The following is an 18,175-nucleotide window of genomic DNA, read 5'->3' as shown; positions in this document are numbered from 1 at the left end:
ATCATGGTAACAAGTAAATGTATATAAACAATACATTCATTTAATCACAAGTATTAATAATAAACATTATTAATAAATAAACGTTGGAAAATCCAGGGTCGTTACAGTTAACGTGTGAAGGTCCTGCCTCATCTTAATTGTTTGGTTTTCTTGTTGGATCATGTCGAATACGATAATGATGTGGAAGATTATACACGTGTTCTACAAGCATATCTCATAGTAGTCGATGAATGCCCACATCTCTTAATTTTACGTCCATCCGTATATGCGACTCGACTCTTTCTTGGAATGTTCCTCGTGCACGTCGAATCGGACTATAATTCTCCTTGAGCCCACAAAATGCACGACCGTTTTCCTCGGTTTTCATATTATTTAATATGATACATGTTAACATAATCCTTCTAATTTTGCGGATGTAATACGGTCTTGCCGGTTGTTGAACAATGGTCCATCGACCTTGTAGTACTCCAAATGCTCGTTCAATATCTTTTTTTGCTGATGCTTGGTACTTTGAGAATTTTGATTATTTCGGGTCTATCGGATTTCTGAACGACTTCACTAATGTTGCTCATTCCGGATAAATTCCATCCGCCAAATAATAACTCTTATCAAACGTACACCCGTTAACCGTAAACGTACAAGGTGGAGCTTCACCGGCTAATAACTCAGTAAACAAATTAGATTGATTAAGTACGTTGATATCATTATTTGAACCCGCAGGTCCAAAATAAGCGTGCCAAAACCATCCATCGTACGAGGCTACCGCTTCAAGCATAATTGACGGGTAACCATGATCACCTCGTGTATAATGACCCTTCCACCGTTGTGGACAATTTCTCCATCTCCAATGCATACAATCGAGACTTCCTAACATCCCCGGAAAACCATGTATTTGAGCATGTTTAGTGGTCAAAAGTTGCACATCTTGTGCAGTTGGTTTTCTCAAATATTCAGTAGCGTACAAATGAAAAACACATTTGCAATAATTGTTTAAACAATCATATGCGGTTTGTTTACCCATATGCAAACATTCATCAAAAAGTTCGGCCGAAGTAGCATAAGCTAGTTGACGTATGGTAGATGTTACTTTTTGAACAATATTAAAACCAAGTAATCCGGCGGCATCACGTTTTTGATGAAAGTAAGTAAAATAGTCAGGAGTCGGAGTTTGGGAAAAATTCAATATACCTTGACATATACGAAGAAATAAAGGTTTGCTCATTCGATACTGTAGTGACCCGCACTTTTCCATGTTTATATATATTAATTGAGATTGATATTTACATGATTAAACGTTTCCAACATATTAAGCAATCAAACTTGTTAAGACTTGATTAATTGAAATATGTTTCATATAGACAATTGACCACCCAAGTTGACCGGTGATTCACGAACGTTAAAACTTATAAAAACTATACGATGACATATATATGGTTATATATATAGTTAACATGTTTTTATTATAAGTATGTATCTCATTAGGTATTTTAACAATGAGTTATATACATAAAAATGAGACTATTAATTTAAGAAACTCGAAAACGATATATATAACGATTATCGTTATAACAACGTCTTACTAGGTACATATGAATCATATTAAGATATTGATACACTTGGTTAATTATGTTAAATGATAAGTAAATATATTATTAAGTGTATTAACAATGAAATACATATGTAAAAATAAGGCTACTAACTTAATGATTTCGAAACGAGACATATATGTAACGATTATCGTTGTAACGACATTTAACTGTATATACATCATACTAAGATATATTATATATCATAATATCATGATAATATAATAATTTAACATCTCATTTGTTATAATAAACAATGGGTTAACAACATTCAACAAGATCGTTAACCTAAAGGTTTCAAAACAACATTTACATGTAACGACTAACGATGACTTAACGACTCAGTTAAAATGTATATACATGTAGTGTTTTAATATGTATTCATACACTTTTTAAAGACTTCAAGACACTTATCAAAATACTTCTACTTAACAAAAATGCTTACAATTACATCCTCGTTCAGTTTCATCAACAATTCTACTCGTATGCACCCGTATTCGTACTCGTACAATACACAGCTTTTAGATGTATGTACTATTGGTATATACACTCCAATGATCAGCTCTTAGCAGCCCATGTGAGTCACCTAACACATGTGGGAACCATCATTTGGCAACTAGCATGAAATATCTCATAAAATTACAAAAAATATGAGTAATCATTCATGAATTATTTACATGAAAACAAAATTACATATCCTTTATATCTAATCCATACACCAACGACCAAAAACACCTACAAACACTTTCATTCTTCAATTTTCTTCATCTAATTGATCTCTCTCAAGTTCTATCTTCAAGTTCTAAGTGTTCTTCATAAATTCCAAAAGTTCTAGTTTCATAAAATCAAGAATACTTTCAAGTTTGCTAGCTCACTTCCAATCTTGTAAGGTGATCATCCAACCTCAAGAAATCTTTGTTTCTTACAGTAGGTTATCATTCTAATACAAGGTAATAATCATATTCAAACTTTGGTTCAATTTCTATAACTATAACAATCTTATTTCAAGTGATGATCTTACTTGAACTTGTTTTCGTGTCATGATTCTGCTTCAAGAACTTCGAGCCATCCAAGGATCCGTTGAAGCTAGATCCATTTTTCTCTTTTCCAGTAGGTTTATCCAAGGAACTTAAGGTAGTAATGATGTTCATAACATCATTCGATTCATACATATAAAGCTATCTTATTCGAAGGTTTAAACTTGTAATCACTAGAACATAGTTTAGTTAATTCTAAACTTGTTCGCAAACAAAAGTTAATCCTTCTAACTTGACTTTTAAAATCAACTAAACACATGTTCTATATCTATATGATATGCTAACTTAATGATTTAAAACCTGGAAACACGAAAAACACCGTAAAACCGGATTTACGCCGTCGTAGTAACACCGCGGGCTGTTTTGGGTTAGTTAATTAAAAACTATGATAAACTTTGATTTTAAAGTTGTTATTCTGAGAAAATGATTTTTATTATGAACATGAAACTATATCCAAAAATTATGATTAAACTCAAAGTGGAAGTATGTTTTCTAAAATGGTCATCTAGACGTCGTTCTTTCGACTGAAATGACTATCTTTACAAAAACGACTTGTAACTTATTTTTCCGTCTATAAACCTATATTTTTCTGTTTAGATTCATAAAATAGAGTTCAATATGAAACCATAGCAATTTGATTCACTCAAAACGGATTTAAAATGAAGAAGTTATGGGTAAAACAAGATTGGATAATTTTTCTCATTTTAGCTACGTGAAAATTGGTAACAAATCTATTCCAACCATAACTTAATCAACTTGTATTGTATATTATGTAATCTTGAGATACCATAGACACGTATACAATGTTTCGACCTATCATGTCGACACATCTATATATATTTCGGAACAACCATAGACACTCTATATGTGAATGTTGGAGTTAGCTATACAGGGTTGAGGTTGATTCCAAAATATATATAGTTTGAGTTGTGATCAATACTGAGATACGTATACACTGGGTCGTGGATTGATTCAAGATAATATTTATCGATTTATTTCTGTACATCTAACTGTGGACAACTAGTTGTAGGTTACTAACGAGGACAGCTGACTTAATAAACTTAAAACATCAAAATATATTAAAAGTGTTGTAAATATATTTTGAACATACTTTGATATATATGTATATATTGTTATAGGTTCGTGAATCAACCAGTGGCCAAGTCTTACTTCCCGACGAAGTAAAAATCTGTGAAAGTGAGTTATAGTCCCACTTTTAAAATCTAATATTTTTGGGATGAGAATACATGCAGGTTTTATAAATGATTTACAAAATAGACACAAGTACGTGAAACTACATTCTATGGTTGAATTATCAAAATCGAATATGCCCCTTTTTATTAAGTCTGGTAATCTAAGAATTAGGGAACAGACACCCTAATTGACGCGAATCCTAAAGATAGATCTATTGGGCCTAACAAACCCCATCCAAAGTACCGGATGCTTTAGTACTTCGAAATTTATATCATATCCGAAGGGTGTCCCGGAATGATGGGGATATTCTTATATATGCATCTTGTTATTGTCGGTTACCAGGTGTTCACCATATGAATGATTTTTATCTCTATGTATGGGATGTGTATTGAAATATGAAATCTTGTGGTCTATTGTTACGATTTGATATATATAGGTTAAACCTATAACTCACCAACATTTTTGTTGACGTTTAAAGCATGTTTATTCTCAGGTGAATATTAAGAGCTTCCGCTGTTGCATACTAAAATAAGGACAAGATTTGGAGTCCATGTTTGTATGATATTGTGTAAAAACTGCATTCAAGAAACTGATTTCGATGTAACATATTTGTATTGTAAACCATTATGTAATGGTCGTGTGTAAACAGGATATTTTAGATTATCATTATTTGATAATCTACGTAAAGCTTTTTAAACCTTTATTTATGAAATAAAGGTTATGGTTTGTTTTAAAAATGAATGCAGTCTTTGAAAAACGTCTCATATAGAGGTCAAAACCTCGCAACGAAATCAATTAATATGGAACGTTTTTAATCAATAAGAACGGGACATTTCAGTTGGTATCAGAGCGTTGGTCTTAGAGAACCAGAAAATTTGCATTAGTGTGTCTTATCGAGTTTGTTAGGATGCATTAGTGAGTCTGGACTTCGACCGTGTTTTCTTTAAAAATGATTGCTTAACATTTTTGTTGGAAACTATATATTTTTAACATATGAATATTATGTGATATATTAATCTCTTAACGTGTTTGATATTATGTGATAGATGTCTACCTCTAGAACAAGTCCCATTGACTCACCTAATAATAATGAAGAGTCAAATGTAAATTGGAATAATTTGTGGACTGATTCACAAGTTCCCGAAGAGGAACCGGAAGAAGAGTCGGAACCGGAAGAAGAATCGGAACCGAAAGAAGAATCGGAACCGGATGAAGAAATAGAACCGGTGGGGGAAATAATAAAACGGTTAAGTAAAAGAAAATCCTCAACCAACCGACCAAAGTTAATTATGGTCAATGGTGTTTCCGCCAAGGAAGCAAAATATTGGGAGGATTACCAATTCTCCGATGAATCGGATTCCGACGAGAATTCCGATGATGTTATAGAAATTACCCCAACTGAATTTAAAAAGGCAAAAGAAAATAATAAGGGAAAGGGCATAAAAATAGAGAAATCTAATTCCAACCCCGATGAACTTTATATGTATCGTCAACCCCCGAAGTCCTTAAGTTGTAACAATGACCCGGGAACCTCTAAACCACCAGGTTTTTCTAAACCAATGTGGACAACGACGGTTCGTATTAGGGGAACATCATATATCCCTAGAAACTTGGCAAAACGAACCAAAACCGAAGAAGAAGAAACGAGCGAGTCGGAATAAGATAGTTGTATTCGTGTGGTGTAATATATGGAATATAGTGTTCTTATGCTTTATGATATATGTAAAAATTTCTTGTATTAATAAGTATTTTTTTTATGAATCTAACTCTTGTCTATTTTACAGTTTAAAAATACAAAATGGATAGACAACCCAATATTTTAAGAGACCTACCCGGAGACATGATTGATGAAATCTTGTCTAGAGTCGGCCAGAATTCTTCGGCACAACTATTTAAGGCGAGATCAGTTTGTAAGACATTCGAAGAACGTTCCAAGAATGTCTTGGTTTATAAGAGACTTTCGTTTGAAAGATGGGGGATATCACATTGGGAAACCCATAAGTTACGATGTGTTTACTTTGACGCATATATTGCGGGGAACCCAAATGCTATTTTACGCAACGGGTTAAGAAATTATTTTGACTCAATATATCCGAATATTGGACTTCGTGATTTAGAAAAAGCGGCTAACATGCAACATAAAGAAGCATGTTATGCTTACGGATTAGTAATGTTCGCTTCTCACCAAAGTGAGAACAAGAACATCGGGCTACAACTATTAAACAAAACGTTTCCACAAGTGACGGAGTCGGTAATTGGGGTAAGAAATGAGGTTTTTAGATTATTACGGGACTGTTGGACATTACGTAACCCTCGTCCCTTTGACGACGTTACAACACGCTGTCTTATCAACGGCCATAACGGTTATGTTGCACAAGACCAAGGATGGGAAGTAGTCCTAGTAAAACCAGAATGCATGACTTGTTTCTGGACGTATGAATTACGTGTCTTTATTGCCTTTGCTGAACGACTTGTGTACTAGCTAGAATTATCTTCACAACTATCTTGTATCAAAGTTATTGTGTGCTATATTTCATGCTTTATGTAAAATAAGCGGTATTGTAAGTTTGTAAAATATTGTATAAAAGTTTGAACGCGAAATATTATTATAATCAGTTTTTCATATAGAATTGTAGTAGTTGAATTGTATATTAGCTACTAAGTATGAACTTAACGGGTAGGTACTACCCGAATTTAAACTTATAAAACGCTAATATGAAGAAAAAGCTTTTATAAATGAGTTCATATTATGCTACGAAATACTATTAACTACTCTTAATATTCTGTATGATTAACTTGTTCCATTTAACTATTTTGAAGGAAATGGCACCGACTACTCGACACACCGTGAATATGAATGAAGAGGAATTCCGTACTTTTCTAGCTTCAAACATAGCCGCAGTACAGGCTGCGCTACATACCAACAATAACCTTGGATCTAGCAGTACAGGAAATCGTGTAGGATGCACCTACAAAGAATTCACTGCCTGCAAACCTTTGGAATTTGATGGAACCGAAGGACCGATCGGATTGAAACGGTGGACCGAGAAGGTCGAATCGGTGTTTGCCATAAGTAAGTGTACTGAAGAGGACAAAGTAAAGTACGCTACGCATACCTTCACAGGTTCTGCGTTAACATGGTGGAATACCTATCTAGAGCAAGTGGGACAAGACGATGCGTACGCACTACCGTGGTCAGCATTCAAGCACTTGATGAACGAGAAGTACCGTCCCAGAACCGAGGTCAAAAAGCTCAAGATAGAACTTAGAGGGTTACGAACCCAAGGATTTGATATTACCACGTACGAAAGACGATTCACAGAATTGTGCCTATTGTGTCCGGGAGCATTCGAAGATGAGGAAGAGAAGATCGACGCGTTTGTGAAAGGATTACCAGAAAGAATCCAAGAAGATATAAGTTCACACGAGCCCGCCTCCATACAACAGGCATGTAGAATGGCTCACAAACTCGTGAACCAAATTGAAGAAAGAATTAAAGAACAGACTGCTGAAGAGGCCAATGTGAAGCAAGTCAAAAGAAAGTGGGAGGAAAACGGTGATAAGAATCACCAATACAACAACAACAGCAATTACAACAATAATCGCAACAATTATCCCAACAATCGCAACATCAATCGCAAGTACAACAAACGGCCCAACAACAACAACAACAACAACAACAACAACAGCAACTACAACAATCATCCCAACAACAATAATAACCGCAACAACAACAACAATCAGAAGCAACTATGCCAAAGGTGTGAAAAGAATCACTCGGGGTTCTGCACCAAATTTTGCAACAAGTGTAAAAGAAATGGTCATAGCGCGGCGAAGTGTGAGGTCTACGGACCAGGGGTTAATAGAACGAAAGGAACAAATGGTGTCGGAACGAGTAATGGCGGAGCAAGTAGTGTCGGAGCAAGTTATGCCAATGTAGTTTGTTATAAATGTGGAAAACCAGGCCACATTATTAGAAATTGCCCGAACCAGGAGAACACGAATGGACAAGGCCGTGGAAGAGTTTTCAATATTAATGCGGTAGAGGCACAGGAAGACCCGGAGCTTGTTACGGGTACGTTTCTTATTGACAATAAATCTGCTTACGTTTTATTTGATTCGGGTGCGGATAGAAGCTATATGAGTAGAGATTTTTGTGCTAAATTAAGTTGTCCATTGACGCCTTTGGATAGTAAATTTTTACTCGAATTAGCAAATGGTAAATTAATTTCAGCAGATAATATATGTCGGAATCGAGAAATTAAACTGGTTAGCGAAACATTTAAGATTGATTTGATACCAGTAGAGTTAGGGAGTTTTGATGTGATAATCGGTATGGACTGGTTGAAAGAAGTGAAAGCGGAGATCGTTTGTTACAAAAATGCAATTCGCATTATACGAGAAAAAGGAAAACCCTTAATGGTGTACGGAGAAAAGGGCAACACGAAGCTACATCTTATTAGTAATTTGAAGGCACAAAAACTAATAAGAAAAGGTTGCTATGCTGTTCTAGCACACGTTGAGAAAGTACAAACTGAAGAAAAGAGCATCAATGATGTTCCCATTGCAAAAGAATTTCCCGATGTATTTCCGAAAGAATTACCGGGATTACCCCCACATCGATCCGTTGAATTTCAAATAGATCTTGTACCAGGAGCTGCACCAATAGCTCGTGCTCCTTACAGACTCGCACCCAGCGAGATGAAAGAACTGCAAAGCCAATTACAAGAACTTTTAGAGCGTGGTTTCATTCGACCAAGCACATCACCGTGGGGAGCTCCTGTTTTGTTTGTCAAGAAGAAAGATGGTACATACAGGTTGTGTATCGACTACCGAGAGTTGAACAAACTTACCATCAAGAACCGCTACCCACTACCGAGAATCGACGACTTATTTGATCAACTACAAGGATCGTCTGTTTATTCAAAGATTGACTTACGTTCCGGGTATCATCAAATGCGGGTGAAAGAAGATGATATTCCAAAGACTGCTTTCAGAACACGTTACGGTCATTACGAGTTTATGGTCATGCCGTTTGGTTTAACTAATGCACCAGCTGTGTTCATGGACCTTATGAACCGAGTGTGTGGACCATACCTTGACAAGTTTGTCATTGTTTTCATTGATGACATACTTATTTACTCAAAGAATGACCAAGAACACGGTGAACATTTGAGAAAAGTGTTAGAAGTATTGAGGAAGGAAGAATTGTACGCTAAGTTTTCAAAGTGTGCATTTTGGTTGGAAGAAGTTCAATTCCTCGGTCACATAGTGAACAAAGAAGGTATTAAGGTGGATCCGGCAAAGATAGAAACTGTTGAAAAGTGGGAAACCCCGAAAACTCCGAAACACATACGCCAGTTTTTAGGACTAGCTGGTTACTACAGAAGGTTCATCCAAGACTTTTCCAGAATAGCAAAACCCTTGACTGCATTAACGCATAAAGGGAAGAAATTTGAATGGAATGATGAACAAGAGAAAGCGTTTCAGTTATTGAAGAAAAAGCTAACTACGGCACCTATATTGTCATTGCCTGAAGGGAATGATGATTTTGTGATTTATTGTGACGCATCAAAGCAAGGTCTCGGTTGTGTATTAATGCAACGAACGAAGGTGATTGCTTATGCGTCTAGACAATTGAAGATTCACGAACAAAATTATACGACGCATGATTTGAAATTAGGCGCGGTTGTTTTTGCATTAAAGACTTGGAGGCACTACTTATATGGGGTCAAAAGTATTATATATAGCGACCACAAAAGTCTTCAACACATATTTAATCAGAAACAACTGAATATGAGGCAGCGTAGGTGGATTGAATTATTGAATGATTACGACTTTGAGATTCGTTACCACCCGGGGAAGGCAAATGTGGTAGCCGATGCCTTGAGCAGGAAGGACAGAGAACCCATTCGAGTAAAATCTATGAATATAATGATTCATAATAACCTTACTACTCAAATAAAGGAGGCGCAACAAGGAGTTTTAAAAGAGGGAAATTTAAAGGATGAAATACCCAAAGGATCGGAGAAACATCTTAATATTCGGGAAGACGGAACCCGGTATAGGTCTGAAAGGATTTGGGTACCAAAATTTGGAGATATGAGAGAAATGGTACTTAGAGAAGCTCATAAAACCAGATACTCAATACATCCTGGAACGGGGAAGATGTACAAGGATCTCAAGAAACATTTTTGGTGGCCGGGTATGAAAGCCGATGTTGCTAAATACGTAGGAGAATGTTTGACGTGTTCTAAGGTCAAAGCTGAGCATCAGAAACCATCAGGTCTACTTCAACAACCCGAAATCCCGGAATGGAAATGGGAAAACATTACCATGGATTTCATCACTAAATTGCCAAGGACTGCAAGTGGTTTTGATACTATTTGGGTAATAGTTGATCGTCTCACCAAATCAGCACACTTCCTACCAATAAGAGAAGATGACAAGATGGAGAAGTTAGCACGACTGTATTTGAAGGAAGTCGTCTCCAGACATGGAATACCAATCTCTATTATCTCTGATAGGGATGGCAGATTTATTTCAAGATTCTGGCAGACATTACAGCAAGCATTAGGAACTCGTCTAGACATGAGTACTGCCTATCATCCACAAACTGATGGGCAGAGCGAAAGGACGATACAAACGCTTGAAGACATGCTACGAGCATGTGTTATTGATTTCGGAAACAGTTGGGATCGACATCTACCGTTAGCAGAATTTTCCTACAACAACAGCTACCATTCAAGCATTGAGATGGCGCCGTTTGAAGCACTTTATGGTAGAAAGTGCAGGTCTCCGATTTGTTGGAGTGAGGTGGGGGATAGACAGATTACGGGTCCGGAGATTATACAAGAAACTACCGAGAAGATCATCCAAATTCAACAACGGTTGAAAACCGCCCAAAGTCGACAAAAGAGCTACGCTGACATTAAAAGAAAAGATATAGAATTTGAAATTGGAGAGATGGTCATGCTTAAAGTTTCACCTTGGAAAGGCGTTGTTCGATTTGGTAAACGAGGGAAATTAAATCCAAGGTATATTGGACCATTCAAGATTATTGATCGTGTCGGACCAGTAGCTTACCGACTTGAGTTACCTCAACAACTCGCGGCTGTACATAACACTTTCCACGTCTCGAATTTGAAGAAATGTTTTGCTAAAGAAGATCTCACTATTCCGTTAGATGAAATCCAAATCAACGAAAAACTCCAATTCATCGAAGAACCCGTCGAAATAATGGATCGTGAGGTTAAAAGACTTAAGCAAAACAAGATACCAATTGTTAAGGTTCGATGGAATGCTCGTAGAGGACCCGAGTTCACCTGGGAGCGTGAAGATCAGATGAAGAAGAAATACCCGCATCTATTTCCAGAAGATTCGTCAACACCTTCAACAGCTTAAAATTTCGGGACGAAATTTATTTAACGGGTAGGTACTGTAGTGACCCGCACTTTTCCATGTTTATATATATTAATTGAGATTGATATTTACATGATTAAACGTTTCCAACATATTAAGCAATCAAACTTGTTAAGACTTGATTAATTGAAATATGTTTCATATAGACAATTGACCACCCAAGTTGACCGGTGATTCACGAACGTTAAAACTTATAAAAACTATACGATGACATATATATGGTTATATATATAGTTAACATGTTTTTATTATAAGTATGTATCTCATTAGGTATTTTAACAATGAGTTATATACATAAAAATGAGACTATTAATTTAAGAAACTCGAAAACGATATATATAACGATTATCGTTATAACAACGTCTTACTAGGTACATATGAATCATATTAAGATATTGATACACTTGGTTAATTATGTTAAATGATAAGTAAATATATTATTAAGTGTATTAACAATGAAATACATATGTAAAAATAAGGCTACTAACTTAATGATTTCGAAACGAGACATATATGTAACGATTATCGTTGTAACGACATTTAACTGTATATACATCATACTAAGATATATTATATATCATAATATCATGATAATATAATAATTTAACATCTCATTTGTTATAATAAACAATGGGTTAACAACATTCAACAAGATCGTTAACCTAAAGGTTTCAAAACAACATTTACATGTAACGACTAACGATGACTTAACGACTCAGTTAAAATGTATATACATGTAGTGTTTTAATATGTATTCATACACTTTTTAAAGACTTCAAGACACTTATCAAAATACTTCTACTTAACAAAAATGCTTACAATTACATCCTCGTTCAGTTTCATCAACAATTCTACTCGTATGCACCCGTATTCGTACTCGTACAATACACAGCTTTTAGATGTATGTACTATTGGTATATACACTCCAATGATCAGCTCTTAGCAGCCCATGTGAGTCACCTAACACATGTGGGAACCATCATTTGGCAACTAGCATGAAATATCTCATAAAATTACAAAAAATATGAGTAATCATTCATGAATTATTTACATGAAAACAAAATTACATATCCTTTATATCTAATCCATACACCAACGACCAAAAACACCTACAAACACTTTCATTCTTCAATTTTCTTCATCTAATTGATCTCTCTCAAGTTCTATCTTCAAGTTCTAAGTGTTCTTCATAAATTCCAAAAGTTCTAGTTTCATAAAATCAAGAATACTTTCAAGTTTGCTAGCTCACTTCCAATCTTGTAAGGTGATCATCCAACCTCAAGAAATCTTTGTTTCTTACAGTAGGTTATCATTCTAATACAAGGTAATAATCATATTCAAACTTTGGTTCAATTTCTATAACTATAACAATCTTATTTCAAGTGATGATCTTACTTGAACTTGTTTTCGTGTCATGATTCTGCTTCAAGAACTTCGAGCCATCCAAGGATCCGTTGAAGCTAGATCCATTTTTCTCTTTTCCAGTAGGTTTATCCAAGGAACTTAAGGTAGTAATGATGTTCATAACATCATTCGATTCATACATATAAAGCTATCTTATTCGAAGGTTTAAACTTGTAATCACTAGAACATAGTTTAGTTAATTCTAAACTTGTTCGCAAACAAAAGTTAATCCTTCTAACTTGACTTTTAAAATCAACTAAACACATGTTCTATATCTATATGATATGCTAACTTAATGATTTAAAACCTGGAAACACGAAAAACACCGTAAAACCGGATTTACGCCGTCGTAGTAACACCGCGGGCTGTTTTGGGTTAGTTAATTAAAAACTATGATAAACTTTGATTTTAAAGTTGTTATTCTGAGAAAATGATTTTTATTATGAACATGAAACTATATCCAAAAATTATGATTAAACTCAAAGTGGAAGTATGTTTTCTAAAATGGTCATCTAGACGTCGTTCTTTCGACTGAAATGACTATCTTTACAAAAACGACTTGTAACTTATTTTTCCGTCTATAAACCTATATTTTTCTGTTTAGATTCATAAAATAGAGTTCAATATGAAACCATAGCAATTTGATTCACTCAAAACGGATTTAAAATGAAGAAGTTATGGGTAAAACAAGATTGGATAATTTTTCTCATTTTAGCTACGTGAAAATTGGTAACAAATCTATTCCAACCATAACTTAATCAACTTGTATTGTATATTATGTAATCTTGAGATACCATAGACACGTATACAATGTTTCGACCTATCATGTCGACACATCTATATATATTTCGGAACAACCATAGACACTCTATATGTGAATGTTGGAGTTAGCTATACAGGGTTGAGGTTGATTCCAAAATATATATAGTTTGAGTTGTGATCAATACTGAGATACGTATACACTGGGTCGTGGATTGATTCAAGATAATATTTATCGATTTATTTCTGTACATCTAACTGTGGACAACTAGTTGTAGGTTACTAACGAGGACAGCTGACTTAATAAACTTAAAACATCAAAATATATTAAAAGTGTTGTAAATATATTTTGAACATACTTTGATATATATGTATATATTGTTATAGGTTCGTGAATCAACCAGTGGCCAAGTCTTACTTCCCGACGAAGTAAAAATCTGTGAAAGTGAGTTATAGTCCCACTTTTAAAATCTAATATTTTTGGGATGAGAATACATGCAGGTTTTATAAATGATTTACAAAATAGACACAAGTACGTGAAACTACATTCTATGGTTGAATTATCAAAATCGAATATGCCCCTTTTTATTAAGTCTGGTAATCTAAGAATTAGGGAACAGACACCCTAATTGACGCGAATCCTAAAGATAGATCTATTGGGCCTAACAAACCCCATCCAAAGTACCGGATGCTTTAGTACTTCGAAATTTATATCATATCCGAAGGGTGTCCCGGAATGATGGGGATATTCTTATATATGCATCTTGTTATTGTCGGTTACCAGGTGTTCACCATATGAATGATTTTTATCTCTATGTATGGGATGTGTATTGAAATATGAAATCTTGTGGTCTATTGTTACGATTTGATATATATAGGTTAAACCTATAACTCACCAACATTTTTGTTGACGTTTAAAGCATGTTTATTCTCAGGTGAATATTAAGAGCTTCCGCTGTTGCATACTAAAATAAGGACAAGATTTGGAGTCCATGTTTGTATGATATTGTGTAAAAACTGCATTCAAGAAACTGATTTCGATGTAACATATTTGTATTGTAAACCATTATGTAATGGTCGTGTGTAAACAGGATATTTTAGATTATCATTATTTGATAATCTACGTAAAGCTTTTTAAACCTTTATTTATGAAATAAAGGTTATGGTTTGTTTTAAAAATGAATGCAGTCTTTGAAAAACGTCTCATATAGAGGTCAAAACCTCGCAACGAAATCAATTAATATGGAACGTTTTTAATCAATAAGAACGGGACATTTCAGATACCTTCTACGAAAATAACCATCCGGAAACGTGGGATTGTCGGAAAAATAATCATTATATAAAGCTCTTGCGCGGCCTTCGCGATCTCTATGTAAATATCTTCGAGGTGCTCTTGGTACGCGGACAACTTCTTCATCATCGCTTAACTCATCCAATGCCTCAAGTAATTCGAGTGCGCGAGTATCACTAGCATTTGTTGTATTTGTGATTGTTACTAAAACGCTTAGTTCGGGATCGTAATTTGGGTTATTTGGATTCATCTTTTTTATAAATAAAAAAAAATTGATAAAATGATAGTGTAGGTTGAGAGAATGAAAAAGATATGTGTGTTAAAAATGAATTTGAATGTGTATATATAGAGTGGAAGAAAAAAAAACAACTAGCCGTTTCCAACCGTTGGGGATTTTTTTTCTTTTTGTTTTTCATCCATTTTCCATCGTCCTCACAAATGATTAAAACAGGCGAACCAGCGGACGAACGAGTGGGCGGCGGCCTGGGCGGGAGGCTGGGCGGTGCCGTGACATCGGCCCCCAGCAGGGCGTGGGGGTGGGCGGTGGTGAAGATCGAACTGTTGAGAGTGCTCTAATAGTGACTTGTGAAATTGCATTATTATAAGAATTTACCACCACCTAAAAGAGAGTAGCAACACATATGTTTTAACTTTTTCGACAAAATTACAATGTCTTAGTTAGCGAAAATTGTGTATTGAGTATAAAATATTTCCTTTTGGTTTCACGTGTAAAGCCTACATTAGTTCTATATCGAGAAGTTTGAGCATTTTTACTTTATGTTCTAAATGCTTCGGTTTTCTCGTAAAATTTCTCATATATGTATGTTGCAGCTATAATCAAGTATATATCGACATATTGGGAACCATATGTATGTTCCTTGAGGGTTTTGGGACCCCTTCAAAATCCCTACTTATTTCACCTTTTAATAAAAAGATTACACTAATACATGAGGTAAAAAAATTCAGATTAAAGTCATCACTTCACTATAGATTCTAAAGTTTGCTTCTGAATTTTTATATATGCTTGTAATATTTATAACAAATTGGTATATTGGCAATCTATGTAAATACACAATTGAAAATTGAAACCTCAGAACACCCAGCATAAAGATGCACACTCCTCCAGGTTTCATCTTCGAGAATGATGATGTGGCCATGGTAGATTATTGTGGCCACCTGAAGAAAATGAAGGCAGCAAAAAGGTAGGTACCAGGTTGAGTGACGAATTGGTGTTTCTCATGAGGATACGATAATGTTCGGTATAATGGTTTAGACTGTGAGATATGAGCTTCAGAAGACCATCTCCTGCTTTCATGGCTGCTTTTGGGGTCGAATATATATTGATCTAACCACTCGGGTAGATGTCGATCATGTAGCCTGTACCAATCAGATGCAGACGAACCTGGAAATATTCCATTCATATTCATAAGCTTATTCGAAACATGAACCTAAATGTGAAAAAACAAAAATGGTAGTAGCAGTTCAATAAATAACCATAAACAACTATATTGAAATGATGAGAAAAAATGGTTAGATATGTACTCGACTACTAGCTTTCCCATGAAATAGAACCTGACCCTCGATCACCAATAACTCCAGGATGTCTAGGTTCGCTGAGCGTTCTGTCTAACTACACAACATAGCAGTTTTTATATCACACGATCAGCTAAACGTATGATAAAGTGAGAATGTGAACTTGGTGGGTACATAATATGTAACTCAAAGTGTGAGTGTATACACTTTCGAATCACTAAATAATAGAACTGTCGAAATAAATAAGCAATCAAATAAATCTAAGGCAAAAATAGGACAGCATGTTTAGATTAAAACTGAAACAATAAATAACAATCAGATGCAACAATCATAATCAACAATGAATCAATTAAATTATATATCACTATCGGAAATAACACTTACTGTATTCAATTCTTTCATAAGAAGCTCCTTGCGATAAATGCGGTAGGGTTAATAATAAAGAGTATTACCATGGTGAACCATATATTTTTCCTTCATAATTTGAGCAACCGTTTCAAGTGAAATGTTCGTGAATAACAGTTAAACTGGGTGACGGGGCTGCCAAAGAAGCAACAAAAGGAAATATATTAAAATAACATAGTGTATTTGAGTGGTAAAAAGTCTCAGTTGTTTGTGGTCCTGTATCCTTGAAAAAATAGGTGCAGGTTCAAATCCTGGAGGGGGGGGGGGGAGTTTTCTCTAAAGGTTGAGCATCTGGTATCCTTCACTTTGTGAGGGCCAAGCAGTTAACCTAAAGCATTCCGGTTACGCTTTGCGCGATGGATGCGAGGAGTTTCTTCCTAACGGGTGTGTGGGTGGCAAATGAGATGATTCGATGCCGATATTGCAGTTCTAAAAAAACATAGTGTATTTGAGAGAAACATTTTATAAAGGATAAAAACGGGAACAAACCTTTTCATATTCATCCTTTGAAATAAAACTCATCGCATTGGCGTCGTTTTCAAAAAACAAAAATAAGGTAGTAAGTTGCATGCTAACTGTAAAATAGGCATAGCAAAAACACATAATCTAAAAGTAAGCTTTCATTGAACCTAATGGCACAATTAAAGGAAAGGGAAAGTACAAGGTATTCGTAAGATGATCGTAAAGAGAAATAAGATCAAGCACGAAAACAGGGGTCGTCATGGCTGCAAAATCAAGATATTAACCCAGATGTACAACATAAACCGACATCAATCCAGGTGACTTTCAGTATACAAAATCAATATATGAACCCAGTTTTATAGAATAAAGCGACATTTTTTAAGGCTCGGATATAAAGAAAATCCAGAAATAGAACATGGGTCGCAATGGCTGCAGTCTATAGGTTGCCCTGTCAAGATAAAAACCCATTTTTTCTCTTTGCTTGACCCAACTCCCTCATAGTCACCCTTTTAAAACATTCTCTATGAATGTCATCAAAACATAGTTGGTGTTACAAATGCTAACCGAATAAGAGTGTTGTTTATATAGATTAACCATATAGTTTTCAATGTTTCAGACATCTAGCAACATAGCCAATACCATCGTCGCTTGAAAATCAGTGTGTTGGGGAGAATGTGAGATTAAGCTTAATGACTATACTAATCTTAATCCATAACAATAAGTATTTTTATGATGACATATGCACATAACTAGAGGTGATGGTAGACATCTTGACATAAATATACAAGTTCACTAATCCACACTAACTCTAACAAAAGACCAAAATCAAACAAAGCTTAAAATGAGAACAAAGGCTTCACGGTTAGGTCCACGGTCAACCGCAGGTCAGACCGTGGAACCTTGCACCCTGGTTTGTGAAACCAGGTGTGCACGGTCGACCCCACGGTCAACCGTGGGTCGTCCGTAAAAGTTTATGTCCGAATTTCCTACAATTTTAGTTCGATCACTTCGGGGCATCTATGAATTATGAAACTTGTTTAAACATGCTTAGAATAGTTTCCTCCTTCATAGCCAAAGGACTT

General features: G+C 35.2%; 1 protein-coding gene across 1 annotated transcript; it reads right to left on the bottom strand.

The window, feature by feature from the left end:
• Positions 1-568: 568 nt before the first annotated feature.
• LOC139901501 (uncharacterized) lies at positions 569-14,943 on the bottom strand. The gene is made up of 2 exons (XM_071884208.1): positions 14,703-14,943; positions 569-1,188 (listed from the first exon to the last, which is right to left on the bottom strand). The coding sequence occupies exons 1-2, from the start codon at positions 14,941-14,943 to the stop codon at positions 569-571; spliced, it is 861 nt and encodes a 286-aa protein (XP_071740309.1).
• Between the last annotated feature and the right edge of the window lie 3,232 nt (positions 14,944-18,175).

This window comes from Rutidosis leptorrhynchoides, chromosome 1 (genome assembly GCF_046630445.1).
Source record: "Rutidosis leptorrhynchoides isolate AG116_Rl617_1_P2 chromosome 1, CSIRO_AGI_Rlap_v1, whole genome shotgun sequence".
In the NCBI taxonomy this organism is placed as follows: domain Eukaryota; kingdom Viridiplantae; phylum Streptophyta; class Magnoliopsida; order Asterales; family Asteraceae; genus Rutidosis; species Rutidosis leptorrhynchoides.
The sequence above is the reverse complement of the archived record's forward strand: the minus strand, read 5'-3'. Positions and strand labels throughout refer to the sequence as shown.

Coding starts and splice junctions, on each gene's coding strand:
- LOC139901501 (XM_071884208.1), bottom strand. CDS start 14,943: ATGAATCCAAATAACCCAAATTACGATCCCGAACTAAGCGTTTTAGTA. Junction 1,189..14,702: donor CAATCCCACGTTTCCGGATG/GTTATTTTCGTA, acceptor GTATATGTCAAG/GTATATTGAATTTTTCCCAA.